Source organism: Gavia stellata, chromosome 7 (genome assembly GCF_030936135.1).
Source record: "Gavia stellata isolate bGavSte3 chromosome 7, bGavSte3.hap2, whole genome shotgun sequence".
Taxonomy (NCBI): Eukaryota; Metazoa; Chordata; class Aves; order Gaviiformes; family Gaviidae; genus Gavia; species Gavia stellata.
In genome coordinates, this window is record NC_082600.1 from 31,187,685 (window position 1) to 31,204,586 (window position 16,902).

The 16,902-nt window shown below is 37.1% G+C and overlaps 1 protein-coding gene across 1 annotated transcript in view; it reads right to left on the reverse strand.

Moving 5' to 3' along the window:
* Window positions 1–16,902, reverse strand: part of NUBPL (NUBP iron-sulfur cluster assembly factor, mitochondrial) — an 87,587-nt gene that overhangs the window by 29,164 nt on the left and 41,521 nt on the right. The window contains exon 7 of the mRNA XM_059819657.1: window positions 5,472–5,565. Coding sequence (XP_059675640.1) covers window positions 5,472–5,565 — 94 coding nt within the window. The remainder of the gene's footprint in view (window positions 1–5,471; window positions 5,566–16,902) is intronic.

Genomic DNA, 16,902 nt, shown 5'->3' on the forward strand with positions numbered 1-16,902 from the left:
GTGAAGAAAGTCATTCCCTGTGTGACTAGCAATGGCAATGCTTCTGCTTTTATAGAACTTGAGAAAAACATAAAATAGTATTCACATTACTTACACTTTGCTTACCTTGACCAATTGTCTTTTCTGAAACTTACTATCGGCCTTTTTAGAGCTTATTATTATAAGATTATAATAATACATTCTCTGTGTGGAAAAAACCAAAAATGTTACTTCCAAAAGGTGGGAAAATTAAGAGCACTGAAATAAAACATGAAGCCTTTTACCTCTCTGTCTCCTGTATAAACACAGTTCAGTCCAATGCTCACCACTGTAATTATTAAAAGATTGTTCAGTAAGATGTGAAATTATTTGGTTGTCTCAGTCCGCTTCTCACTGGAGAGGTGTATATTTCTAATGGTTTTCACTGCCATGACATCTCTATGCCCAAAGAAAAGAGTGATATGACAAAAGTCTAGCAAATGAAACAATTCCAGTGTTAACCTGGAGTCAGTTCTGTCAATTGAGACAGAGTGTCAGTCTCTAGAGCTGTCAAGCTGTCACACTTCACTAACGCAGACTTCACTTTAACATTAATAAAGAAAGGGCAGTAGACAGCCTAATTTATGTAATGGTCAGCCCCCACAATGGAGCTTCTCCACGAGGAAGAAACATTTGTGCAGGGCTCTGGGACTGTCTCTCGAACAGAGATGCCCTTGCTGCTGCCCACACAGCCTTCGCACTCTAAAAGGAGAGAATGATAAACTTCTCTCCCAGTCTTTAGGGAGGCTAATCCTCCATCTCCGATATTAGTTATTAATTTGATTTATGGCTCCTTTGTCTAAATAATCAAACAAATACAGACTTTAGATTTCTCAATTTAGCAACTAGGTAATGAAAAGGAATCACAAGCCTTATTCTTCATAATAACACTAGTTTACACTATAATTTGATATCAAACATCATAATGTCATCTGAAACCCGCCATGTTTTAAAAGCTGGAAAACGTGTAAGGACGTGTCAAACTTTCCCAAGCATGCATGTTCAATACATGATAAAGAACCCATTTCTGGACATCTCATGCAAAAGATGAAACAGAAGAACAAAGCAGAAGTAAAGAAGTAGAACTAAATATAAATTAAGTAACAACAGACCATAAACAAAGCCTTTTTCTCCAGACTGATCCTGGATTTCTGTTTGGAAAGCAGACTTGCATCTGAAGAAAGAAGTGGTGGTTGAGGAGAAATATATATCACATTTTCAAGCTATCATATCATTTCTCATCTACTAGTTTGTTGATGAACGACTGCAACATGAGAAAAGATGATTACAGAATAATATGCTAAATAAGATGCATCTCCTCGTAAGGTGACTAAGAATAATAGAATAAAAAATGAAAGGCACAGGAGTTTCTTTTTTCATCTTTTAAAGAAGGAAAAGTACCCACACAAAACTGTCACTCCAGTTGAAGTTGTGTGAGGCTGATATTCTCTTTAATGACAACCAGAATTCTAAGACATATTTTGTTGTATTGCTTTTACCTATTAGGTATTGCTCTAATCTCTTTTTGACTCAAGAAAATTACGGTACCTGTGATGCAGGACAAAAAAAGTCTTCTAAAATTAAAACCCAATACCATTTCACAAGTCCTATTAGTCCCTCTCTTATTGTCAGGTATTGCTAAGCTACAGTTTTTCATGCCCCATCTGGGCAAACCTGCCCCAAACAAAACATATTTACCAGTGCTCTTTCTCATGCTCACAGAAAAATCTGTAAGTGCCTGGCAAAAATGTGTGTGCAGGTTTTCTAAATTTATTTAGAGACAGAATACAAATTTTCTACGCTGTCTATCCCTAGGAAGCCACAGATAAATAATGAAGAAACCGTAATGCAAATACTGTATCTCACATATGCATGCATGCAAATCAAAGTACAACTTTCATGCAAACTAGATAAGGCACTTCTAAATGTACTTAACTAAGATATATATGCTGTCTCTGAGGAAAAAGAGAGAAATTATGCCACTAATACTATGACTGTCCAAGACATCCTCAAAGGATAAAGAAAGAACAAGAAAACTGGAAAGGGAACAGAATGGCACAACACCAAATACTTTCTGTAAAAAAATAAAAGACAACACACAGCTTAGAAACATGAATTGCAAATGAAGATGGAGCCCACAAAACCAGCAGAATTCTATAGACTGCTCCAAAGACATCATCACAGAGATTTGTAACACTGTCTTCTGTACCCTTGAAAGGAACAAGGTTGAAAAAAATAAAAGCATGCTAAACAAGGCTAGGGACTGTCAAAGAGACAGAAACCAAGGAATAAGAGTAAAAGAAGAAAGCACAGTTCAAGCTGTAATACATAAAAAGAAGCCCTTCCAATGAGAATGAAAAATACCCACAATACACAACACAGAAAATTCTTTATAAAACACTAAAATTCATTGAGCCAGTAAGAACACAGGGAATTACAAATCTTATCACTCCTTCTCTGCTGTGCATGTCTTCATCAAAAGGAAGAGTTGACCTCAACATGCTCAACAAAACCAACTAATGGGAAAGACAAATGTAAAGTGATGCTATCACTCCTGATTTTATGAAGTTAGGATTGACAAAGTAATAAACTGAGCTGAGCAGCTGTGGTAATAATATGAAGCCATTTTAGAATTCAAATTAAAATGCTGTCTTCAGTTAGGAAGTTATAAAAGCCCATACTTATACAAAAAAAAAAAAAGCCAGAAAGCCATAGTGAAGAGTTTAAAGAGAGACATGGACAAGAATTTATCCCCTTTTATGGCATATCAAGAAAATCTACATTGCTTGTTCTTCTTTTAAACCTGTTTTCCTTTCCTTTTTTTAAATCAACATCTTATGTACTTTGACTTGCCTCAAAACCTGATTCAACAGGTATGAGAACCACAGGTTTCTGACAACCATATGGAAAACTAGTGAAAATACTGAATAAAAATTATTTACTCTTAATTCTTCACTTTGTTACACCTACACAAGAATAAGGACATTGCTGTCCTTAGCAAGAAAATCCAGCTTTTTTTTTTTAACTTGTTTTGCTTTTGTTAACATATATTACATTCTAAGAAGATGTAAGTATTATGAAAAAAACTATGCAAATTAAGGTTTCCATTTACTTATGTAGTGTATCAGTTAGAAAGATCTTGTGACCTTTCACAAACTGACCTCAGCAAAACTTAGAAGAAATATAGCATTAAAGTATTTTCCTCCATCACCTCTCTGTCCCAGAGGACCCAGTGCACCAACACCACAACCACTCACACTTCTGAAGACACTATAGAATTCTGTGGGAAAAGGGCACAATAATCCCTTTGAAGATCAAGAGTCTAATGACCTTTTCTACGTTAAATTAGGACATTTAGGTGCACTGCAGTGAATAGCAATTATCAATACCCACCGTTCCTTAAAAAAAAAACAAACATAATCCACAAAGATAAAGCCATACCTCTTGAGTTTCATAATTTTACTGCCCTTGCGTACAAGATTTAACGTGAAATTCTACCTTACCAAGAACTTCCATACCACTGTCATGCTTCATCTCATTGCTTAAAACCCTGTGAGTAAAAGGCTCTCCTGCTTTGCTACTCACACATGCAACCTACTTAAGAAATTGGGTATGAATCATGATTTGCTTTTCATCATATACTCCAGGTCACAGATAAGCTAAGGCACCAGAAGCCTCCTCTTCTACTTCTTTTGGGAAAAAAAAAATCACTAAATCCTTCCTCACAACTCTGTTGATTTGTACCCTTCCACCACTCAACACAATCACAGACAGCAGAGAGAACCTCCTACGGTTATTAACGATTTTGGGGCAATAGTGTTACGGTTGAGTTAACATACGCCTTTGAGTTTTATATGTCAAAAGATTTAAGTTTTTCTGAACTTAATATCATGGAAGATCATGAGATACCACCATGCAGCCTTAACACTAAATTTAACTATTTGTCAAAAATTTTGGCTTGTAGATATGTAACTGTGGTTATCATGTATGATTGCAGCTGAGACATGACTGTGTTAAGGAAAAGATGCAAGGTGCTGCCTGATTGTTAAAGGGCTCCTTTCACTCCTGTGGACTTCACTGTGCTGTAACAGTGGTGATGGTTTTGCTGTGAAACCAGGATGTATGTCCCAAAATCCATTAGGTCTAGTGCCTTTATATATAAGCATGTCTGTAATGCCCACCAATCTTTCTACCTGTACCTATAGCTAACTCTTTTATCCTGTCCTATGAACTTTTAGAGATACACGAGTCTTTATTCATTAAGCTTATCAGGCAACCTGGTAAGAGTTCTACATGCAAGTGAAACGTTTCTACAAATTTAATATTTAGTGGCTTCACTTCAGTGTGTTACTGCCACCAAAGTGCAGAGAGAAAGGAGTGTCAGAGGAACCAGGGCTTGCCTGTGCACATGTGCCAGCCTGCACTCAGAAAAGAATTAGATCAGTAAAAGATGCTACCATTTTGGGTTTGTATCAACATATTTATCTGGTATCACCAAAAAGTGGAACAAGCAGTCCCACTGATTCCTTAATAACTCAGAATCACAGAATTTCTGGCTGGAAAAGGTCTCTGGAGGTCAGCTACTGGCAACACTAGACAGGGCCAGCTAGGGCTTTGTCTAGTACAATCTGGACAACTGCCAAGGATGGAGATCCCATGGACTCTTTGGGTAACATGTTCCAGCGCTACACTACCCTCCTGGTGAAAAGCCACAGCAATTATTAAATTATTCCTGGAACTGTAAGGAATGCTTTGTCTCTTTTACCACTGAGTTCCTAACATTGATTATGTTGGCTATTGACAACTTCCGCTGAAGTATGTCAGACAGGTAATAAACCATTAGAGTCTATCAGATCTCATGAGATGCTCAGCATTTTTTCAGAAGCAGTATTTCTAACTCCTGCTGAAACAAATGAAATTAGAGGGCAGCCTGCATACATCAAGATTGATTTGTCGAAGTTTAAATCCCCTACAAAAAGTCAAATTTATAATACGAGAAGAAAAAGAATGCATCAGTGTATTACAGTGCTGCATAGTTTATCTGAATAAATGTTGTGCATTAACAGCGTTGTCAGCTTCTAATTAAAAAGCAATCATGAAGACAAACTAGTTTATTCTATTAGCTTTACTATGCAGTAGGTACATACAAAGAAAATATTTTCTACTACTAACCTTACCAGTTTTTGGCATGACTGCCTTTCCTTCAAGAGTACTGCTATACTTGACTTCTCAATCTTTTCGAAACTCAGCTTAAAAGAAAGTAACACAATCATAATGCTAACATGTTAAAAATCACTGATGGTGTTTTTCATCACCACAAAACTGACAGAAGAGTTTCTTATTGTGTTAGAAAGACAAAAGAATTTTTGACGAGCATTTTAAAATAAGATTTTTCTAAAGCTACCAGACTTAACTAACTTCAAATCTCTGAAACAGTCAAGCAATACACGTACCTCCAATTGGAACATTCTGTGAGACTGACAGCTGTACATCTCCAGTCCCAGGTGGCATGTCAATCACTAAATAATCCAGTAGACCCCAGTCAACCTAGAAGACGACAATAAAAATGTATGTTGGAGGTTTGAAGTGTTTTTATTTAAGGCACTTTGTGTTTTATTGCAGTCCTTGTTTCCTATAGTGTAAAACAAGTGAACCAAGGACACCTCAAAACAATGATACTGAGATGCCCCTTTAGTCACACTTTCAGTAGAGGATCAAGATGTTATTTTTCTAAGACATGCAATCTTTGCTGATCACTTGAAACTATGAGTGTAACTTTATTACTAACTTTATGAGCATAACCCTTATTGAATTCTTTCCCCCAAAAAAAGTAGCAGCAACTTTAAATTAAGACTTTTACTTTGCAGCTGCTTAACCACAGGTTAGAAGCAAATGTTAGGTAAAATTCAGGCTAAAATTACAGGGTTTGTGCAACAAATATGTCTTAAGAATTGTTTCCACCAATTTAAAACCAATTTTGCTTGCTTCTTATCACTTCTTTGAAACTACATATAAATATTTAGTAATTTTTTTCTGGTTTGTTGTTGCAAAGTTAGAGCTATTGGTACTAATTTTTTTCTAGAAAAAAGAGCTGTTGGAAGAAAAACAAAAAACCAACAGATTTGTTAAATGAAAATCTCCAGGTATAATTATACAAACATACATAGGACATCACACAATAAAAAAAGTTTGCTGGTTGCTAGGCATCAAATGAGAGTGACCATGTTATGCTATGAGAATGCTATGATTATTTATGTTCTTTACTAGGACAGATTTCCAGGAGAGCCAAATAACTCTCTCTAGAGCATTGTGGACTGCAATAAATGTTCTCTTCATGAGAACAGAAACGGTACTAGGCCTACTCTATATAATGTAAAGCCAAGCTATACTTTGCCTGAACACTTCCAACAGTTTAACTAAGCTTCAGGAGATCCTCAATTCAATTCTGACATGGTGCAGGTTAGTACCAGTGCACTCTTACTAGCTAGCAATAATGTCTAAGGTGTTACATCTCTGCAGTACAGAAGCTTTAGAAATCATAACCACGTTAAAGACCCACAAATGTACTCCCCCTCATTTTCTCTCCACACAGACATAATGCAATTATACGGTATGTTTGTGATTCATACAACATATATAAGATACAACAGTATGAGCTGCTTTAATACAGGAAAATGCCAAACAGAGCAGGATTTTACTTTCCCTTATTTTACACATTCCCTCAGTGTCATTTTAACAGCAAAACCAATTGACATTTTGCCAGTCCCCCTGTTACTGTTCTGGAATGTTAGACCCTGTCAGGGGAACACTCATTCATTTTCATTCAGTTCTTGTACAGATGATCTTCTGGGGAAGCACAAGAGAGATGAAATCCAGACCACTAACCCAATGTAGCTCTCCAGTGAGAAATGGAATTTTTCAAGGCAGACTGATGAAGACTGAAGATTTCGGAGCACTTATGGGAAAAGGGGGATGGGGAAGGTTAGTTGTTAATTCTAACTTTAGACATCTAAATTAGGAACTCTCAGGCACACCTTTCTTTCCTCATTTTCTATACAAAGGCTGCAGGAGCACTAAACTGTGCCTAAGATAGTCTAGCTAAACAGGAAATGCTACTTATGTTAACCACAGCAAACACTGCACTTCTCCACATTTAATATTGATCTATATTATCTATAATAGCTATATTATTTTATAATATCTATATTTTGTCAACAAAAATGACAAATACTTAGCAGATTTATAACAGTAATTAGCATTCATAATCATATTGAGACTACATAACCCCAAAGAAAAATTACATATATGTGCAAAAAATGTATGTACTGAAACATAAGCATGGGGTAGATAAGCCAGTTTATCTAAAAAAATCTAGGGTTTACTTTGTTTTTCTTAACTAATCCTGCTTAGTTATAAAGCAAGATAAATGCCAGTGCTGCTGAATGCCTCCTTTTCCAGTAAAAATTACTTTGCTCACTTGAAGGCATGAACTTTAAATTTCTATGTTTCTGAATTAATAATTAACCATTATAAAGGTGACAAATCAAAATTACATAGATGTTAAAAAGTAGCAGTAGTTTACAACATGAGTAAAGTCAAGTTCCTTAAAGATTCACAACTAAACACACATATCCTCTATAAATTGTTAAGTGCATAAATCTAAATATGCAAAACCAAATCTTTCATAATAATCACAACCATTTTCAAACACTAAGATATAGAACGTTTTGCTTTTTAAAAAGGATTAACTCAAAATACCTTTTTTCCCCCCCATGTCTTCATAAAGGCTGATCTTGGCATCTTTTGTTAAGTCCAAATTTACAAGTCCAGTAATGGTATTTTCCTTCCTTAAATACTTCTACAGAAACTATGAAGAAACTGGTTTTTTGCTTTCTGCCTTGCAGCAAGATGCAGTCCTGAAACGCATCTATGAGTGGCTTAGCACTACTATCATTCTGACACAGTTTCCAATCACTTTGCAAAAAACACTTGGTTCTTGAAAAAGCTTGGATATTGAGTAGTTTTCAGCCCTTTTCTCCATGAGGTCAATGTCAAGTCCTTTTAGGTACAGCACTGCCTCATGGAGTAGCACAAGACAATCCAAACCTCACCTTTATCAGAGGTAACTGGAATAAAAAATAAATACACTGGGTTTTTTCCTATAGCTAAAAGCTGTCTGGTTTTGCATATACTTGCTGGCCCTAACTTTAAGCTAGCCCCTCTTGTGGAACAAGGTGACTTTCTGGGCCTGTCCTACAGCTTTCCTCTTCACTCTTACCACAGGTTCTGCTCCTCCAACTTCTTCAAGCACTAGTCTCCTTCATCGAGCTCCATGTGATCCTCCTACCTAGCAAGCATTACCACTCCCCAAAGAAAACATCTAGACCTGTTCTACTACATTGTGGAGCACTAACAGAGAAGACCGCAAAGGCCAGTGCTCAAACCCTTTCCTAGGCATTCAGTTCCGTGGGGAAGCACAAAGCAGTTGCTGCTCTTCTAAGCAAAGGTAGCTGCCTTGGTAAAAACATCTCCGTGTAGAACCTTTGAAGTGAAAGAACACTTTTATAAATAGCTTACTGCTTCAAAACCACACAAAACAGTTGTTGCTTGAGAAGTTACTTTCAAAATTTACCATGTATAGTAGAATGGGAGAAGGGGTACAGAAATCAAAGGGCACCAGAGCTTTCTGCCTCAAGCTTCCTTAGTAAGTGACCCCATAACAACAAAAAGAACTTTCAACATGCACTTTCTGGATTGTCCTACGAGTAATGATTTTTATTAAAGTTATAGACCTTTGAAAACAGAAAGTTAATAATGGAATCTTAAGCACATGGTGAATCTCAAGGTAAATCTCATTGCTAGGCAACAGGAAAAATACTCAACACACAGTGCAATTAGATTATAATGCTCTACTTAAGATGGTTTCAGTGCCATAAATTATTTCATGTATTTTCTTCAAATTCATGGATTGCAAAAAAGAAATGAGCTGTCTTTATCAAATAAATTGTGCGCCATTGTAATACTTATATATCTGAGCACAGAAAAAAGGAGAAGCTGCACCATGCCAGCAGCAGCGGAGAGGATGTGTTGCTGCTGTGCAGAGTAAGACGGAAGACAGGCGTTTGTCACACCAGTTCAGAAAAGGCAACAGTGAGGAAGTCTAAGCGCGCAAGTGTTGAATATATCTGAGAACCACCCTCCACACACCTCTCTGAGTTATGCCACTGCTGCAGCGCTGAACTGGTGGAAGTCAGATGGCAAACTAGATTGGAAAACCGCTCCTCATTAAAACTAACCTTGGTTTTTAATTTGGATGTAGTCGAATAGTTATTCTCACAATTTTATTCTCTTCTTTTTTTTTAATTCAGGGTGAGAATGGAAAGCTGCACCACAACAACATAGCTATAATTGCTGAAAAGAATTGAGCCAGTGTTTTTGCCCAGTAGTGAAGTGTCCTCTGGACATACAGACTTGCTCAGACTTAGGATGGGGAGCTGTGCACCTCATCCCATTTCTGTCTGTAGATTTCTTATTCTCTTCTGTTCTCCAAGAAGTAGATGATGAACACCGTGGAGTTCAGTTGCTCCTCCATTACCCTCCCATACGAATACGTGACAGTCTCTTATTAAACAAACTATTTAATGCAATTTGGAAGGTATAACTATTTGTTATAGAAGCGTACATGTTATTTTATGGGAGAAGAAATTCCAGGTCTGTTACTAAATTTCAGCAAAGGAGGGAAAAAAGGGAGGAAAGACATTTTTAATTAAATATAGAGTTGGAACATATAATCAGAGGAGTGGCTTTCCAAAATCTACTATTGCCATTCATTCAACATTATTAAAATGGAATGTATAATCAGGCTGGGATATAAAACACTAATTTGAATGCAAATCCTGTTTATATGCAACAATTTACCAAATCAGGACCACTAGTCCTCATGTTCTCAATCAGTTCTGAGAAGTGTGTCTGTATGCAAATGTCTGTATGCATATAAGTAAATGAGCTCAGATTAACAGCACATTAAATTAAACGAGTTCCCTTTGCAAGCAATAAGCAGACAGCGGTTACAAAAGCCTGCCTGGTAGCATCTGAAATCTGTCAGCACCTTTGCATGTACAGAAGTGTTAATATCTTTGCCCCTCTAATATATACAGTGTGTAAAACATTTCAAACCATAGAAATGTAATTGCACTTTCCTTAAGTATAGCATTCATCTTTTTTTAAAAAGATTTAACTTGACGTTTATTGTTAAGCAATGTAATTAAGTGACATGTGCTTCTGTGCTTATTCCCTTGCTCAGAAACACCACAAGTGCTTCTATGTAAATTACTTTAATCAATCACTGTGTTTATGTGACAATTCATAATCAAAAATACCAGATATGCATTTGAGTAAGGATTCCAAATAGCAAGTTAAACCTGAGGTACAGCATAGAGATATAGATGGCATTTCTGCTGAGGAATGAAGCCTGAGCATCCTCTGTGCATAGGCAGAAATGACAGAATATCAGCACAGAAGAGGGATTGCTACTTCTGGTTTTGAAGTAATCCTGGTGTTTGGTAAATAACAGAAGATATTATTTATTTGTTCTTATTAAGAGGAATACATGCAGAGTTTCAATCAAGCAGCACTGCAGGTGCAGACTTGGCAGCAGCCAGCCAGGCCCTGAAAATGAGTATCAGAAAAGTACTCAGAGCTACATTGCAGGCAGCTTAAGGTCTATTACTGTCTTATTCCCCCTCCTCCTAACTACTTTGTTGTATACATGAGTTAATACAGGCAAACAGCTGAACAAAATAAAGGTAAGAAATTCTGTTGTTAACTGAATATGTACATGTATATAACTGTTCACATATGTTTACATCTGTTAGTGCAAGATAAAACAAATATTTAAAAATATTTCCTTGAAAAAATAAAGATTCTGTTCAACCATACACAGACATTGGGAACAAATAAGTAATTTCATGATGTAAGGGAACAGGTAATTTAGGAACAGTATAATGAAAAATAGCATTTTAATTAAAAAAAATTTATTTATTCTCACAAATATTTGACGAAGAAAGGAAACATTCCCCAGACATAAACCAGAAGATTTTTAGTCCCTATGGAAACTTTCTCTCTGGTAGTGAAATAACTACTTACACCATAGCAGAATATTCCATAGTGCTTAATACAAGTCGACACTTTCTGAACAAACAAGACTGTCCCTTTGACTTGTCCTCTGATGCTTAACCAATCTTGAAGACTTCCAATCTAACACCATGAAAAACAGATGCACTGCAACGGTTCAAATTCCCTCTAAGGTATTTCTGAGCAGCCTGTTCTGCCAAGTTCAGAGAAAAATTGAGGTGAAGCATAGGAACAGTTTGCTCCAAAGATTTCCATAAAGAGAATTAAATTCTCCTATTCTTTCTCCATATAGACTAAGATTAACTTCTAGAAATAAGTGTCTAAGAAGGAAGCCAGAGGCCTGTTCAATTCAACCATCAAAAGAGAAACTGGCCTCCTCCTCCCTGATGGCTTTTAATAATGTTAAGAACTGAAGGCAAATGCAGTAGCCTGAAGTTTCTGTCACCTTCACCTATATAACCTACAAAACTAAAAAACTCCCACAAGATGACAATAAAGAGGTTATTCTCAACAGGGTGTTCCGGAGACTGAGGGAAGGCACTCAACACCAGGCTCCTGCTAAACTTCAGACATCATGTCAGCCTGAAGGGAAGATGGCACACAGCTGTGGGACAGCCTGGCATGGCTGCAAGAGTCTGGGAACAGTCCTGGGGATAACTGAAAAGGAATAATCTTCTGCATCCCCAGCACGACTGATGGAGATTATATCAGCACTACCATGTATAAAAGACTCTTCCACAAGGTTCGAGTTGTTACTACAGAGAGCCTTCGTGAGCCGAGATTCCCATTTCTCAGGGACTCAAAGCACTTGTTCTCTAAAACACAACACTTAGAGAAGCAAACTTTTATTATGTAGTCAGTCTTGAGATTGCTCATTGATCTGCTGCTCTCTACCGTTAACCCACAAACAATCTGCACTACATAATTTGCAGAAACTTTTCTTCAGAAATGCACCATCTTTTTTTCTTCCTGTTCTATGATACAGAACTGTCTGTAGTTCAGCTGCTGAATAATGATGACTGGAAGTAAAGTAATATAAATGTAGACAAATCAGAAGAAAGTGGGCTAGCATTACATCATCTAATTAAACTAATCACCAGGTTGATGCAGTTATGTTAAGCACATCATCTAAACAATAAATTCTCTACAAGCTCTCCCTATTAATACACAAAGGCATCAGCATTGTTGAGCTATCAAATCCGAAGTCAACGAGGCATTTTTATCAGGTTAGTATTATCAGGACCCAGTTTAAGCTCATACAGTTTATATATGCTGTCTGATTCAGATTTTCCCTACAATAACAACAGAATGAAATATCACAAGTGTTGGCAATAAATATCAAAAGGGAAAAGCTTATTAAGCCCACCCCCCATACATATTTTAGCCAACATTTCTGTAATGATATTAAAAGCTGATATATAGTTTAAGACTGAATGCTTAAGCTATGCAATGGAAAGCAATGTCCCTACTTCTCTTCACAACTTATTTAACTTCCTTAAACTTCAGTTCATCTTATGGTACAATGAGAAAATTAGTAAATTCCTTATTGGGGTACCAACAGACTAATATAGACATCATTTCATGCCCACCATTGAGACATTGGTTTTAAATTAGTGCTTAAAAATCATTAGACTAAAAAGGTCAGAAAATTCTGTTTCTTAAGTACAATGTATAACACTTTTTTTGTACAGAAGATGGAACTGCTACAGAGGACAGTCTAAGGCCTTCAAAAAGAATTAGAGAAGAAAATAACATGATAGATGTTATTCAAGTCACTTAAGATGGCACTGAAGAAAACCCTCCAATATTACCATAAACTGTGCAATATAAAAACTGGAATAGAATCGATTAGATGTAGACCGCTGAACTGAGGCCAAAAGACAGTAAATCTCAATATAGGACTTGTTTTTTTGTCTGGTGAGATGTTATCAGCTCTCACAGTAAGTAGCCTTGAGGTGAAACATTAATTTTCAATAATGATTTTTTTTTTATATATAAATAACCTGTTTTTCACAAATATGGACAAAACTCCATCCTCCAAACTTTCTGTACTTAAATTTCACAAGCATATCCTCCCCAGTCACCAAATTCAAAATAGTCTACCCTTGCTAATGAAACCAGCATTGGAGAATCTGCTTGAATTACCTCGGAGCACAACAATCAATACACCCAAGGAGAAACAAGAAGTCACAACAAGGCTGCACAAAATGTAGAACCTTTCAATCCCACAGGAAGATTCAAGAGGATGAGAGAGTGTGAAAAAAGAGTGTAAGTGAGAACACATGCAAGAGCAAGCAGAGCAGATCACTGACTCACTAGGATTCTTGACCATGGGACTGTGACTGTGAAGTTGGTATATGCTCTCTGTTAAAAGAACTGCCTTTAGGTCAGAAAGGAGCAAGAACAACTGCATATACGTTGTCCTTACGAAGAGTGGAACACAGAAAGTGCATTAAAGACACAGACAAGGTGTCAAAATAAAAATAAATACAATTTTAAAATCATACACATTTTGCAGTTGCACACATAACATTCCCATCATTTAAAGATGTGCTGAAGGTCTTATTCCTAGAGTAGTAAGACCATTTACTATGAATTAGACAACTGATAATCGTGAAAGCATTGCATATAGATTTCCAAAATAATTGCTGTGCCCACAGAACCATGCTTTTGTATTCACCAGTGCCCTCAGTTATGAGTCTGCAACAATAAATTAAAAAAGTGTTACTTGTATTCTAAACTTAATTAAAATAATTTGCTGAAGGTGCTGATACCATGAATTTCAGGGACACTCAGGGATTACTGCCAAGCAAGGGACAGTCTTTGCATTTTCATTTGCTTCCTAGATTTTTATTTAACTCCAATTCCTTCTTCATGGGTTTTATACAGAAAAAACTGTTTACATCTAGCAGAAAAGGTACTTAAAATGGGCACCCACTTTAGTTGTATAATAAAAGAGCTGTATTCCAAAGGCATCATTCTGCTGGGAGAACATATTTCTTCTTTTAAAAGATACTGTTGATGGAGTAAAACACTGTAAAAGGAGAAACACCTATTGCAGCTTCACAAGTAGTACAGAACAGTGGGGGGTTTTCTGTGTCAGGGAGGGGGGGAAAAAAAAAAACACCCCAGACACTAATCTCTGGTACCTTAAGCACAATTACGTTACATTTGTGTCAATCACTTAGCATGTGAGAAATAATCACTTTCTACAAAGAATACTGATACAAAAACTGCTGCTATTCTTGTATATCTGCAGTTATTTTCTGGGAGCAAAAAAGATATGGGAGGACGGTGCGAGTGAAGGATTAGTCTGTCAGCTTCCAAAGGTGAGAATGCAAGTTCAATTATTTAAAAAAACAACTCTGTGCAATCAGTTTCACATATATTAATTCAATATTAATTCTTAAAAGCTGTTTATATAGTTATATTCATAGTTTATTTACTAAGTAAAATTAGTGTGCAATGCTAAGGAATGTATCAATATTTAGGGGTGAGGAGGTTCCACTTTTATTTTGATCAAAAAGATGAAAAAGAAATGCTGAAAAATTTAAAAAAAAAAAAGCCTAAAAAAGCAGCTTTGGCAAGCTCCACCTATGCATTCAGAAGCGACCCTAAAAATTCTCCTAAAGATCTTGACTACTCAGGAAGGGAAATATCAAAATCTCCATTGAGCACCAAGTTCCAAGTTTCAACCAGAAGCCCATCTGGAATCCATTAATTACACACACATTTGTGAGAAAGGAGCAAGTGTTACAGGCCCAATCTAGCAGGCATGCTCTAAATGCACCTGCCAGTGATAACACTGAATCCAAGACAAAGCTGAGCACTCATGGCCATTAAAAACAAAACAAAGCCTGTGGTTCTGCTGTTATAATTGCAGCTGTTTAATATCATAATTAGACATATGAGAGACCCTATCTAGGAACTGGAAGATGTGAGTTTCAATTTCTCAGGCAGGTGGCATTTACCTGGGCCACTGTACAATCAAGAATGCAAAAGCCATAGAAGCAAGCAGGCCAGTAGCTCAGGTATTAACCTGGAAAGCTGAAACTTCAGATTAAGTGAATTTCCTGCATAGCACTGGTCATGCTCCCCCTTCACACACCTAGTCCTGGCCCCAGAAATCTTGCATCCGTGGCTGTACAGCAGAAGGTTTTGACTACTGTATGCAATTTCAGGGCACTCTCCTGGGTAGCGGGAAATTCAGGCTTAAATGCTAAACTGAGAAAGTAACTGAACTTGCAGCTCCCATGTCCTGGCTGAATGGTTATGGAAACTTCCCAGGCTGTTATTATGAACAGAGAATAAGCCTGTCACGTTAAACCAAAAGAAAGGTCTTGGCACCTAACAGAAGATACTCAATTTTGGCTCAAAATCTGAGCTCCACAGAGCTGTCTGAGACAGGCTACAATTAGGTGCTGAAATCCAGGACAGAGGCAGAAACTGAGACACATCCCATAGGCTTTTCCTAACAGCCCTCTTGCTCAACATCCAGTATTGTTCATTTCCAGCTGATGAACCTACCAACTTTGACTTATACCATTAATTTCCACTTATTCCACACCAAGCTCTAAACTTCAGCACCCTAAGATACCTTACCTATTCTGCTAAGGCACTGCCAAAGAGTCTGAAGGTACCTCCAGGACAGCAAACTAACCTCTCAGATAGTACCACTGGGAATGACAAGCAATGTATTCCCACCATCCCAGGTATGCAGTGGCTCCAGCCTAGACTTTGGTTTAACTTTCCATTCCTGCAGGCAGGGCACTTCTTAGGCACCGCAATGTTCAGCACAGCAATACCCATGTCCCTTTTGGCATCTAACCTACAGCAGCTAGAAAGAAAGAACAGACGCCCTTATTAGTGGAAGAGAATACAGAAAGTAGATGAGTGACATTAGGTGTCTACTATTTTTTTGAAAAGTCTCACGTAAATAAGGGAAGCTTCGTTTAGAAAAAGAAAACAAATAGTGCCTTCTCTTTTCCTAGTTTCTCTACCACCAGTATTCCTGTTTAGCAAATGCTTAAGAACATGCTTAAATCGCCACCTCTTTCCGAGAATGAAGCTGGATGCCATTTAGGCACAAAGTTACGAACTTTGTTGCAGAGAAACCTTAAACCTCAAAACAGTTTCCTTTAAAAGCTCAAGGGGGAAAAAAGAAAAAAAAAAAAAAGAAAAAAGGAAAAAAAAAAATCAGTTCTAGCTCCAGCGCAGCCATTTTGAGACACCATGAGCTCTCTGCCATTTCTTCCTGTCTAGTAAACAAATCCAGTAAAACAGTTGCATGTTTTGCGTTTGTTTTGTTTTATGCAAAGGAGAGCAGACACATGCATACCTGTGTAATCTATGCAACAGATGAGACTACTGGAAGCAGAGCAAAGAAAACACTCTCATAGCCTGTTCCCACAGCAGCAGGAGCTGCACAGTCATAACCATGACAGCTGAGGAACGAGGCCAAGAAATGTTTGCTGTAAATACATTCTCACTATGTTGTTAGGGCAGTTGTTTTTTTTTTTTTTTAATCCTCTAAGACAGTTAAAATACATTTACTGCAAACGCTTCCAGTTCAGCAGTAAGTTGTTGGCTAATGGTTTTGTTTTCTTTTGGCTTTCTTAACACTTCTTTCTGTGATTGTCAATTCCTTTCAGAGACTATAATGCCTTTTCATATCAGCTGCTAACGCGAGCCAATAAAGCAACAGGGATCCGTATAGATTCTGCTTCCTTCATTAAGGGAAGAAAGGCAACA